General features: G+C 40.5%; 2 protein-coding genes across 3 annotated transcripts; one reads left to right on the top strand and one right to left on the bottom strand.

Annotated features, from left to right (window-relative positions):
* Positions 1-30: 30 nt before the first annotated feature.
* On the top strand, positions 31-8,244 carry lin9 (lin-9 DREAM MuvB core complex component). Of its 2 annotated transcripts, none has more exons than XM_085771743.1 (15): positions 31-75; positions 1,408-1,440; positions 2,787-2,878; positions 3,192-3,305; positions 3,874-4,004; positions 4,106-4,231; positions 4,370-4,527; positions 4,797-4,930; positions 5,382-5,510; positions 5,900-6,001; positions 6,100-6,180; positions 6,280-6,405; positions 6,519-6,701; positions 6,947-7,044; positions 7,206-8,244. In XM_085771743.1, the coding sequence occupies exons 1-15, from the start codon at positions 45-47 to the stop codon at positions 7,309-7,311; spliced, it is 1,644 nt and encodes a 547-aa protein (XP_085627869.1). In that variant the 5' UTR covers positions 31-44; the 3' UTR covers positions 7,312-8,244. The 2 variants fall into 2 exon arrangements, with proteins under 2 accessions (XP_085627869.1, XP_085627870.1); XM_085771744.1 differs by having other exon boundaries at positions 31-189.
* Positions 8,245-8,398: 154 nt separating this feature from the next.
* On the bottom strand, positions 8,399-9,945 carry mixl1 (Mix paired-like homeobox). The gene is made up of 4 exons (XM_085771745.1): positions 9,802-9,945; positions 9,420-9,640; positions 9,173-9,299; positions 8,399-9,008 (listed from the first exon to the last, which is right to left on the bottom strand). Exons 1-4 carry the CDS (start codon positions 9,896-9,898, stop codon positions 8,428-8,430), a joined length of 1,026 nt encoding a protein of 341 aa, XP_085627871.1. The 5' UTR covers positions 9,899-9,945; the 3' UTR covers positions 8,399-8,427.
* Between the last annotated feature and the right edge of the window lie 2,590 nt (positions 9,946-12,535).

The raw sequence follows: 12,535 nt of genomic DNA, 5'->3' as shown, positions 1-12,535 counted from the left end.
GCATTTTGACAAGGTCTTTGAAAAAGCGGCGCGGCTAATTCAAGATGGCGGAGATGGACCAGCTGTTAGACGAGAGTGAGTAACAACACAAATTCAAGGAGTTTTGCAGTTTAAACACACAACGGCCCCGGGGTGATAAAAATACATATTTGGTTAAAAGCTGCTGCCGTTTTCCAGATAATGAATACCGTAAGTTTTAGGCAGACTTCGTAACGTCAGTTTTTTTAGACGCAAAGACATACCGGTGCGTCCAGGGCAGCTAACGCTTGTTAGCACGAGAGGCTAACCATAGCTAATGTAGGAGTTGAGCAAGTTACTTTAGCCCAACTGGGTAAACAAATAACGTTAGCTTAGCTACGAGCTAACGTCTGCTAACCCCATATCGCACGCAGCAATAACAAAAGGTGCTGCTAAAACGTTACAGTTGGCACAGAGTGTACGCTAGCTACTAGCTATGTGTTTCTCTGATTATAGATTATTGGTCTCCTGTGACACCTTCTTTACATTTAACGGTAGTTAGCGCAGATTAAAGTTGCATGGTAACGCGTTGTGTTTCATTTTGACAAGCTGGTTAAGGGAAACCAGCCAAGTTATCTGGCTAGTTAACACCTGAAATAGTATTTTTTAGTTGAAGTGAACCTAAGTTAACGTGATCGAATATGCTCTCTGGGTCGTAACCAAGTGTAACGTTAGCTCGTTCAGCTCCTTTCTTTGATATGACATGGTCAGCTGATGTTAAAGCCGTGCTTGACAGCTGAATTTGGGGGTAAAGGCCTAACTGACTGCGCTAGCCTTCACTATATCTAACTCCAGGTTAACCCAGCTGGCTGCTGTCAGTATTTAAAGGACTCGTAGACGTCAGTGATTTTCAGACGTTTTCCTTGATAGCAAAAGTAAACGTACATCATATACTCATATGGAGTTAAAAACAAAATCATTAACTTATAATAAGAGAGCATGGCATGATTATATTTTTCCATCATAGTAACATGATTAGCAAAATAATTTGGCATTATGTAGTTATCACTCATCTCAGTGGGGACACTGAACTGACAAAATTAATACAGCAGAGTATATGGTTCTCTTCATTTCTAGTATTTTGGCCTCTCTGTTCAGATCATTCAGGTTAGTCTAAACAACAGATCTTTCTGTGATGCATTATAGTTCAAAAGCACCGCTGTCTACTAAAATAATCATGACATAATTATTACTTCTTTACTAGTGTATTATAGTCTTCAAGTAGACGGTATTTAATGCAGGATTGTTGTAATAGGCTGCATTACTTTTTAGCTCTTTGTTCCTCATAAATTGATAGGAGAATATCTGTTTTTTTTTTTTTACCCCTAATGCTGTTAATTAATGTGTGAGACTGTAGATTGATATAGCCCAATTTGTCCTCTTCCCCAGGCTCTTCAGCAGAGGCACTTGTCAGTCTAAAAGGTATGTAGGCAATTTCTATATCTATCACTCTCTACATTTGTTCTTGGCACCATCTGTGTAAGTACAATGGGAGCTACTGGAAACTGCAATGTGATTATGCCAGAATGTACTTTTTTTCGGTGCAGAATGACTCTTAATTTTATCTTGTCTTGGCTGAGAGATACATATAGCCTATCATTTGACTGCTTAACTATCAGGATTCTTAAATCCTTTATTGGATTACACTTCTTTCTGACCCGCTATTAGCTAACACCTATACATCCTGAACATTATAGCCTACAGTCCTGGTGGAAATACAGATGGTGACAAATCAAATACAAAAAACAACTTAAAGTACCTTAGTAAGATGTTTGGCTACCATGTGGTGCCAGAACAGCTTCAGTGCACCTTGGCATTGATTCTGCAAGTCTCTGGAATTAAACTGGATCAATGGATTGGCATTCTTCCAAAAGATATTGCCTCATTTGCTGTTTTAATGATGGGAATACACATTACCTTAATGTGTATTCCCTGATTCAGATAATTTTCAAACTCGTCAAACCATTCAGTGACCCCCTGTGTTCTACAGATGACTGTGTTGTCATCCTGGCAGAGACCACTTCCATCTGGACAGAAATGTGTCATCATAGGGTAAAGGTGATCATTCAGAACACCTTTATTATTGGTTGCAGTAACACGTCCCTTTAAGGGCAAACCATTTCATTAAAATGCCCCCCACCACAGCATAACAGAGTCACCAGAGCCTTTCACTGTAGGGGTCATGAACCCAGGCCTGTACCATTCTGTCACCCATTTGTCGAGAATACGGTGAAGGACGACTCAGCTGACTGTATTACTTTTTCGACTTCTGTGTAGACCAGTGCCTGTGTTTTTTTGTTTTTTTTGCATCACTGTCCTTCCAAATGAGAATTAATCTTAGTGATGACATGTTTATGCACTGCAGCCTTACAATAATACTTCCCTTTGTAACGAACAGTGGACTGTTGGTGCTGAGACAGTCCAGTTATGTCTCACATTCTGACATTCGCACTTGCCTGAGGAAGGTGTGGCCCTCTGTTTTTCTCTTCTTCAGTTTGATACCAAAACAGAATCACATGCCTCTTCTGCATTTTTATTCCACATGCCACAGAGCATGACTGGAAGTAAACTACTCTATTGAACCAACCACCTGTCTGCAATTGTGCTATATTTTTTTGTCCATATCAGTTTGTCCGTACTGTATATCTGCAAAGAGAAGTGTTGACAAATATATTCCAGTTTATTTTTAAGTGCAAATTTTTAGAATCATTTTCTGCTTGTGAATAGTTTTTTGTCTGTCATGAATAAATGCATTGGTTTCCATGCAGAGGGTAGTTTGTCCAACACTCTGAATGAAAAGAACAGCTTCCCAAGAGCTCACAACACCAGAGGAAGACATTCCTCCCTCACAATGGACACGGTAAGGACCACAGTGTTCACAGATTTAAACTTGTGAAGATGCTGCAATAAAGGAGCTTTTGTATGCTGTTCAATGAATTCTAAACTTTTTACTATTCAGTAAGATGTTAGATACGGTGAGGCACTGAATACATTCATTTTTATTGTCTGAATTTGGATTTAATCTGCAGGATTGCATTGAAAAATCTGAAAGAAATAATGTGTCTTTAAAATTGAACACATTCACAACTATTTATGCCCAGTATGAAAATAGTTTTATTCTTGCAGTATTTTTGGCTCTGTTGATGAACTCCTGTACACATTTATCTTTCCAGCCCACACGGAGCTCAAAAAGGAGCCGTTTGTTTCGGGAGGAGGACGAGCAGCCGCAGCAGCGTCTCCCCTCCAGATCCCCACGGAGGAGTCAGAGGGTCACCACCACACCACAGGTAAAGCCTACACACCATGAGAGGTTTTCATTGTGACAAAGGGGTAATCATTTCCTACTTTCCCACTCCTGCTTTGTTTGTGAGCATGGCTTAGATTAGAACATGTACATAACATCGCTTCAAGGGGCATGTTTTAGTTTTTTAAGGGTAAATACAACACTGGAGGTAAACTGGCAGCTGAGTCGACCTGTGCTATAGCATTAATTTACATCACAGTCATTCAGCAAATTACAACCAATGTGTATCTTCTATGGACTCTTTGTCTATCCAATTCACTATCTTGTTCCATCCCTTTTTTGCAAGATTTTAAAACTTCTGCACTTCCAAAGGCACACTAACGTGTCCTCATTATAATGTTGACAAGTTTGTTTATTACAAGGAGATGGTAGTCATTACCTTCTCTTTACCCCTTATTGTAAAGCAGACAGAGGTCAAGACAGACTGGGTACACTGATACAACCCTTTACATCCTGTGGTCTGTGTTTTACTGAAAGTCTTCTACTGATTTGAAAACTGCGTATGCACCTGTTGATGGACTGACTTTTGGTTTAATCTTTTTTCTTTACAGAAGTTTTCAAATGTGGTGACACCAGATAAAAAGGCATCCCAGAAAATAGGTCTGAGATTAAGAAACCTCCTAAAGCTACCCAAAGCTCACAAATGGTGCATCTATGAGTGGTTCTATTCCAACATTGACAGGTAAAGTCTCAATTTCCCCATCAGTAGACAGTTATACAGTCATTTAAACTTTCATATTGTTATAATGGTATAACAACATTCCTTTCTTTCTTTTCTTCCAGACCCCTTTTTGAGGGTGACAATGAGTTCTGCCTGTGTCTCAAGGAGTCTTTTCCCAACTTAAAAACAAGAAAGCTGACGAGAGTTGAGTGGGGAACAATCAGGAGACTGATGGGGAAACCTCGACGGTATGCTGCCAACATTTTCCACACACCGTTTTCACTCAATCTTTTTCCTTCTCTGATTTATGAAGCATTTAAATCTGTTTCTTTTTATATAAGATTGTTCCTTCAAAGACTTACAGCGCTGTGTTCTTTCTCATCCAGGTGCTCATCTGCGTTTTTTGCTGAAGAGCGAACAGCACTGAGACAGAAGAGGCAGAAGATGCGCCTGCTGCAGCAAAGAAAACTGTCTGACGTTTCAAACTGCAAAGACCTTCCTGATGAAATCCCCCTGCCTCTCATCATTGGAACCAAAGTCACTGGTAAGATGCTTGAAATGTAGATGCATCAATTCGAGCAGTTACAGTAACAGACATTGCAGACAAATGACCCACAAAGGAATCCAGTTTACACTTTCAATATTAGCCTGATTTTTGAAGAGCAGAAAGATAATTTTATCCCTAAATGGAGCGCAAAATTTGAAGCAAACAGATATTTTTACGGCCAGTGAGTGAAAGGCCAATAAAACTATGGATGTCCGTGCAGATCTTTATTATATTACTATAATGCAGGGTTTTTTTCTCTTCAACAGCTCGACTCCGTGGGGTCCATGATGGGTTGTTCACAGGGCAAATAGATGCAGTGGACACCAGTGCTGCCACCTACCGTGTCACCTTTGACCGCACTGGCCTGGGAACACACACTGTGCCTGACTATGAAGTCCTGGTGAGATTTGGATATTGGCTTGCTAAAATAACAGCTGCTTTTAGGCCACTTCCTAACTAATATGTTTTCATTTTTAAACGCATCACTTTTAGCTACTTTAACGCCCGGTATCCAAACTATTCTTATATTTTGGCGCCTCCTCTGGAAACAAAGATGAAGACAATCACATTCACTTCCTGATTCGGTCTTATCTATCAGGACATATCCTTCCTTGATTCCTCACACTGCTATCACATGAACCTTTTCCTTAAGGGCAAGCAGCACAACTACATTTTAACATGAAAATGTGTTAGGGTCAATATTACCTGAGTATATGAGGTTATACATGCAACAAATCTAAATGGTCAGCCGTTATATAACTTACAGTGCAGCGTGATTGAAAATTAAGTTTTACCATAGCTTTTCTTGAAGGAGTTTCACAATGCATTCTTGTGATGATTGTGTGTTCCAGAGCAACGAGCCCAATGAGACCATGCCCATTTCAGCTTTCGCGCAGAAGCACCGGACAACACGTTACATGCAAAACCTCATGACTCCACCCAGAGCGCCCTACCCGTCCGCTGCCACCCCTGTCCTTATGGTAATGTGAATCAGTGTCTTATAACACATTTATGTGCTGTCCCATCACTTAATCATATAATTATGACTAGGTATTGTTGTTGTAAATGTTTTTTTGGTTTTGGTTTAAATATGCTATGTCTGTGGGGAGATTTATAGGACAGACAGCTCTGGTTGTGCCACATTAAATAAAGTCCAAAATGTATTGATTGATCATGAAGGGCTTAAGTCCACGAATCTTAAAGCAAACCTTGTCCTGTGTTATTTCTGTGAAAGAGTGAATTCATGAAAATAAATTGATAGGACGAGAGCAATCCTTTAGAAGAATGGCATATCTCGGCCTCTGCATTGCTTATGAAGATGAATGACTCCACTGTTGGATTTTTTTTTCTTTTTTCTTTTTGGTAACAGGATAGTGACCCTCTTATCAACCAGTCACCATGGAGGAACAAACTGCCCGGTGCTGAGGGGGATACTCTGGGAGGATTTCCTGTCAAGTTCCTGGTCCAAGTGGTAAATGCTGTCAAATGGAAAACCAAAAGGTGACATCCTGAAAATGTTTAACTCTTTGTTCTAACACATTCTGTGTCTCATTTTTTTTTACAAATTAGACTAGACTGTCCAAAATCCTCATGATCAAGAAAGAGCATATCAAGCACTTGAAAGAAATGAACACAGAGGCAGAGAAACTGGTACAGTCGCAATTTATTTTTAATTTTCCTCAATACATAATAATGTTTTGACATTCATGCTTGAAGCTCATCCAACTTATGTTTGTGCTTGATGTTCAGAAGTCGTACTCGATGCCCATTGACCTGGACTTCCAGAAGCGATATGCAACCACAGTGCTCGAACTAGAGCAGCTCAATAAAGATCTCAACAAGGTGCTGCATGAAGTTCAGCAGTTTTGCTGTGAGGTAAGTTGGTGGAAACGCATCAATCCCATCACCCACTGATGCAACGTACAGGAAACTTTCATGCACTGTTCCATCTCAACCTATGACTAACACAGCTTTCTGTACTTGTCTAGCTGGCCCCGGATCAGGGCATGGTTCCAGCTGACCATCCCACAGAGCTGCGGCGGCGCTGTGAAGAAGAGGCCCAGCAGATGGTGCAACTGAGCAGCTCCATGAAGGACGGGCAGCAGAGTGTGGCCAACCCCGGCCTCACACACCTTATCTCCCGCCTCACTGCTCTCCTCCTACAGATCAAGGTAGAGGATACATCAACATCAACATCAACACTGCTGCCGTCTGCTTTCAAATGACTTAACAAACATCAGGATGACATTGGACAATTCTCACTGTTTTAAGTTTGAATTGCATTTATTCCTAGATGAAATCATCTTTTTGGTGAATGAAACTCTGAGCATCTTCGTCAAAACTTTAAAAATCGTCTTTATTACACAGTGACACTTTGATGACATGTTCTTTATCTATTATTTTTGGCTTGTTTCAGTGTCTGGCAGATGGAGGGGACCTGAATTCGTTTGAGTTCAAATCTCTAACAGACTCCCTTAATGATATTAAGGCATCAATTGATCCCTCCAACCTCAGGTAAATGAATCTACTGCTGCATTTCCATTAAACTGCCGTACAGTCAAATGGACAGAATGGGCCATGGTTTTGTGTGTGTTGAAATTGAATGCATTATGCATAATGCATAAGTCATGAGCATTTTCTATGTAAGTCTCTTATATTGTCTCTTTTGTCTCCAGTTGCTTCCAGAATAATGTTGAGATCCACGTGGCACACATCCAGAGTGGCCTTAGTCAGCTGGGCAATCTGCATGCGTTTGCTGCCAACAACACCAATGCAGTCTGAGGACCTGCATCATCCTCACCACACACAGGTGCATGCACACACGCAAGTGTGTGGTCCATTAATTCTGTCTTTTGAGATGGTGCTTTCACCTGAACTGTCGATAGACTGAACAAAAGCCTGCATGGATGTGGTGGACCACCTCTACACAAGCTTTGAATTTGGATGTCCCGGTGAAACGACTCAGCCCAAGCTCCTGATGCGTTGGCAAGGGAGGGAGGATGTCACGAGTATTTTACCCACCCATTTTATTGTATGGAAATGTTTGTGCGCCCAATTGAACACAAATCGGAAAGAGTCTTTCAATATCTATTGCCACAAATTCACTTCTCCAAACTTTCAATGGTTATTTATTGGTTCATTGTGCCAAACATCGATTCTTAGAGTTTTTATAGTCCATATTTATTTATTTTTGAGTAGGTGTGTATGGTTATGAAACAATATTTTGCTATCTCTCTGAAGTTTCCTCCTGTAAGTGTTGGGTTCTGTTGCTCCGCTGATGGGAAGCACAGGGGAGGCTAAAGAAATGTTTTATAAAATTGTTTATTGTAGATAATTGTACAATATCTCTGATTATTAGGACTATCCTTGACATTTCTGCAATGTATTCAGAAATGACTTTTGTAATTTTGTGTGCACTGAAAAGAGATTTTGGTATTTTTATAAAGGAGACACTCTGGGGTTTTGATGCCTTTTACTCCCTAAAATGATCTTTGCATTTTCACATTTGGCATGGCTGTTGCTCCACCCCCCCACCCCCTCCCCACCCTCCACACTAAAGCCTGCATCACTGATGTAACCCTGAAAACTCAAGTCAGCAGTTTTTCCTAGAGAATCTCCTTTTTCAGTTTTGTAAAGTTGTATATGAGAGTGCCTCAGGGCAGTTGTATATAAATGTTTCCGTCTTTTTTATATTAAACATAATATTGCAAAGCAGTATATGGTTTTCCACATTTTGGTCTTTATTAACAACAGAAACAAATCAATATTTCTTTTTACAATGAACAGTTTTATTACTATTTTACAATAAATACAATTTTTCCTTTTTATGCAGACGAACAACTGTATATCACTTCTTATGATACATGCAGTTTTCTTTACATCAGCTCTTATTACAGATCACATAAAGCCACCAAAGCCAGCCATAGCCTCGTTTTCCCAGTCAGAGTCTGAATCAGTGAAGTCCTGTGCCTCATTGGCGTGGATTGGGGAAAAGTGAGTGAACCTGTCCGCTGTGGGTCTCACTTGTGGGTACTGGATTTGGCATCTGTTATCCTTGGGTGACGACCTGTTGAAGTTATTCTGGGTGGGGATGGGAGGGATCACAACTTTCATCTCTGGTCCAATGGTTTTGTTGGGTGGGAAATTATCATATTCCACCAGAACCTTTGGGCCCTGGTTGCCCTGGTTCATGTTGGCTTCGATCTTGGGGTGATGCTCGGTCTCCTTGGGATAGAGGTGGACGTTACAGCATGGGACATTAACGCTCAGCTCATGTCGCTGCATCTGCTCAGGCTTCACTCTGGTTCCCTCCTTCTCATAGATGCAGGAGACAGATGTGTGCTCGTAGCTGCTGGGTTTGGTGGGCAGACCGGTCCGATGTGGGTCCTCAGTGTTTTGGTGCATTGTAGGTCTGAAACTGTCATCCAATGCAAAACCTCCTATCCTGTGTGGCTCTGCAGTATGACTGTTGTCATAAACTGAAAGACAAAGCAAAAAGAGAATGAAGCAGGACTGAAATGTAAGATATATTAAACAAAAACAAAAACATGCTGTGCTCTCCCTATCATAGTTCCACAGTTGTTATGTTAACCTAGGTGAATTTCAATTAAGGAAAAAGAGTTTAAATATGAATTATAATTACCTTTCTCGGGACCCATCCTGGTCTGGAGCTGGCTTAAAGGTCCAGCTGCTGGTGGGTTGGCAACCTTCATGGTGACTGATGAGCCAACTTGGCGACGAGACTTGGCCCTTCTGTTCTGAAACCAGACCTGGAAGATTTGTAGGAGGAGGGGTGGATTAAAAAACTGAAGTAAACAGTAAAAGTGATACAACTCAGTCTAACTAGATCGAAATAAAGAGAGACTATTACATCTAAGTTCGGGTTTTACCTGAATTCTGGACTCCGGGAGCCCGGTCAGAGCCTCCAGTCTCTCTCGCAGGTAGATGTCAGGGTATTTAGTGTCCGAGTAAACCTTCTCCAACACTTCAATCTGCTGCTGGGTGAAGTTGGTTCTCTTTCTCCTGTGGGTCAGTATGGCGACGCACTTATCCGCCCTCGGTACGGAGTTTGTAGAGTTAAAGTAGTTTGTCACATCTGAGGCTCCATAATCTGAAAAGAAAAGTCAGTTCAGTTAAAGAAAGGAGGCGCCAAGGAGAACTTGTGCGTAAATTACGCACAGAATCGGCGTTGTGCGTCCAAGCTAAAAGCAGGCCTATGTTATTGTTAACGAAGCAGATGAGCTGAAACTGTAACCGCTTTAGCCAACCTACCTGAGTTCACCATGCTGTTCATCTGCAGAGGCCCTTCGTGATACATCTGGAAATGATTCAGGTCTCCAACGCGCATATTCCCATGAACTGCAGACATGATCCTCTACGTCTTATCTCCAGCGACTGACTGAGTTTGAGACCTGTGCGCCGCTGGCTCGAGTTAAATCCCCCCGTGATCAAAGGTGATGCTGTCTGGATGTGTGAATGGGCAAGCCATCAGTGCCGGCTGGCACTGCAGCGGCCGTGCTGCAACTTCAGACGTCTGCAGCCCGGCCAAGGTGTGAACGCATCACACCTGAGCCGGTGGAGCGGCCGCAGGTCTCTTTAAAGGGGTTTTAATGGAATCTGCATGCTCAATACACATCGGTAGAGAAAACATTTATCCGCTTTGGAATGGATGAAGCAATAATGGACCTGTAGCCTTCAAAGCAGGACAGTCGGAAACTGCCATTTCCTCAACGGGTTAGAGGCTCACAGCGGCTGCAGTGTGTGTTTCTAGATGATAACAGAAATGAATGGATTTTTTTTTTTTGCAATATATACAGTATACACTTACTGACAGTCAGATTCAAGATTGTTTTGCATGCACAGCCAAAACATATTCCCATATATTTCAGCTGCCATGCTCTATACTTTTAGTTTCAGGCTGAAACATGTGACAGACTTATAGTTATTTTTGCAGGAATACATTCAATTCAATATTTTTGATATAAAATAAATGTAAGCATTAAGGTTATTAAGCATTCTGTAATATAGATCTCACAAGGAGACATATTCAACAACATTCATACATACAAACATACATTATGTTTTTAAGTATGATAGTACTTCCTGTCCCCTGTCAGTGGTAACAAAGTTGATCTCAATACACAAACTGTAGGATTGGTCATTTGTTATTGAATGGCTCATCATTTGCTTCAGAGGGGGATCAAGTCAAGAGATCAGATAGCATCACAGACAGACTGATCTGCTCACCACATTTGGACTAGATTTGCAGGAATTACCTTTTATGGTCTGTGGATCTTGCAATAATATTTCAATGTGAATGATTTGCATGATCATGATTTTTTTTTTTTTTTACATACTTGGGCTGTAACACATCCATCTTGTGCCTCATATTTAATTGCTCTGGGTGTGGGTTGACATGATTGCTGCAATATGAACTGAAAACAAATGATTTACAGGCTCTTTACCACAGGCAAAGGATTAATTAGATACAGCTTGTACTGCATTGAATCACTGGGAAACGTAATGCATTTCTGAGTAAGTCAGCATTAAGCCAGACCTGTAAAAACATTTCTCCAGTAACTTTCTTGTTGATCGCTCTAGGAAAATTACTTGATGGGCATTGTGTCTTTTCACTTCCACAATAGCACTTATCAATCTTGTACTTTGACACATCAAGTGTTGTTCAGGTAGGATGTGATTGTTGGTACAGGCATTCACAGTTCACAAGTTGCTTTGTCTGAGGACCCTAATTGGGTATTGCCTGTGTGCACAGACCAGATTGCTATGCTAAAATCAGGCTGTTGAAGTTCCTGATCTTTTGTAATGTTCACTGATTGGTTTTGTGAAAGCTACCAGCAGATCATGATCATGAAATAGACATTATACTCTTCATCTGTGCCCACAAAGCACCTCAGATATGGCTGATAAAACATACAAATTCAGCATTGCAACTGCAAGGAGATTGCAGTGCAGTTTCACTTTTATTTTATGTAGTACAGCCATTTTCACTTTGGCAGCCCATGATGAGGATTTAACATTTTAATTAGATTAATAAAACACAGCTCTGTTGCTGATCAATGCTGATATATTGTGGTAAACAGACTGCACTTTCAAACATCAAACAGTAAAAAGCCCTTGGGACCTCTACCAGCCATTTCCAGTGGGCAGCTGCCTCTGTAGACACAAACAAAAGCATATTCACACCTTTAAAGACCGACCACTGTTTAGCCCACAGTTTGACCTTACCACTATACATTCAACTTGCAGACAGACAGGTAAATTATCTTCACAAGTTTGCAGGTATATGTTAAAATCTCAGCTGTCTTATGTGCTATTTAGTTCAATGTGTATTTGAAGGATGTATTAAGGACGCTATGGTACATTTATTGTTAATAGAAACGAGTGCTCAGTGGAGAGACTTGCAAATATTATCACAGGCAGCAGTTGATTGAGATCGTCATTGTTATTGCGGAGACATCTGTGTTACATCATCAATAGTGCTTGCTGTTGCAAGATAAATTGGCATTAGTGTGGCAAGAAATGTCATTCAGTGCAGAAATGCCAAATATTGAAGTTTTGAAAACTTGTCTAGGTTTCCCACAGAAAGCACTGACAGGTTTATTTTCAGCTCAGCTGTGAAATATATTGGTCACAGTTTTTAATAAATATATTGATTTGAATTTTATTTCTTGCATTTCTAAAAAAACAAAACAAAAGACTGACTATTGTGTCTTTTAAACTATTAATTATCTGTCAGGTTTTAATTCATATTTACAAGTTGAAATAAACAGATATACACGCTTCTCCATCCCCTTCACTAACAGAAAGCACTGACAGGTTTATTTTCAGCTGTGAAATGTATTGGTCACAGTTTTTTTTAATGACTAAATTGACTGGAATTTTATTTCTTGCATTTTCTAAATAAAAAAAAAGAAGAAAAAAGAAAAGAAAGAAGATCTCTCACTCTTCCACATCCCCTTTACTGCCAAGATAGGATATAACACCC

The sequence above is a fragment of the Trachurus japonicus genome, chromosome 24 (genome assembly GCF_045865225.1).
Source record: "Trachurus japonicus isolate A0001 chromosome 24, Traja_1.0".
In the NCBI taxonomy this organism is placed as follows: Eukaryota; Metazoa; Chordata; class Actinopteri; order Carangiformes; family Carangidae; genus Trachurus; species Trachurus japonicus.
Note: the sequence above shows the minus strand (reverse complement) of the source record. Positions and strands in the feature narration are given on the sequence as shown.

Bases quoted from the DNA above. Each gene is read 5' to 3' on its own strand.
- lin9 (XM_085771743.1), top strand. From the start codon at position 45: ATGGCGGAGATGGACCAGCTGTTAGACGAGA. The intron at 1,441-2,786 runs GTATGTAGGCAA...GTTTCCATGCAG, and splicing joins GGCACTTGTCAGTCTAAAAG to AGGGTAGTTTGTCCAACACT. The intron at 5,511-5,899 runs GTAATGTGAATC...TTTTGGTAACAG, and splicing joins CTGCCACCCCTGTCCTTATG to GATAGTGACCCTCTTATCAA.
- mixl1 (XM_085771745.1), bottom strand. From the start codon at position 9,898: ATGTCTGCAGTTCATGGGAATATGCGCGTTGGAGACCTGAATCATTTC. The intron at 9,641-9,801 runs GTAGGTTGGCTA...TTTTCTTTTCAG, and splicing joins GAACAGCATGGTGAACTCAG to ATTATGGAGCCTCAGATGTG. The intron at 9,009-9,172 runs GTAATTATAATT...TTTGTCTTTCAG, and splicing joins CAGGATGGGTCCCGAGAAAG to TTTATGACAACAGTCATACT.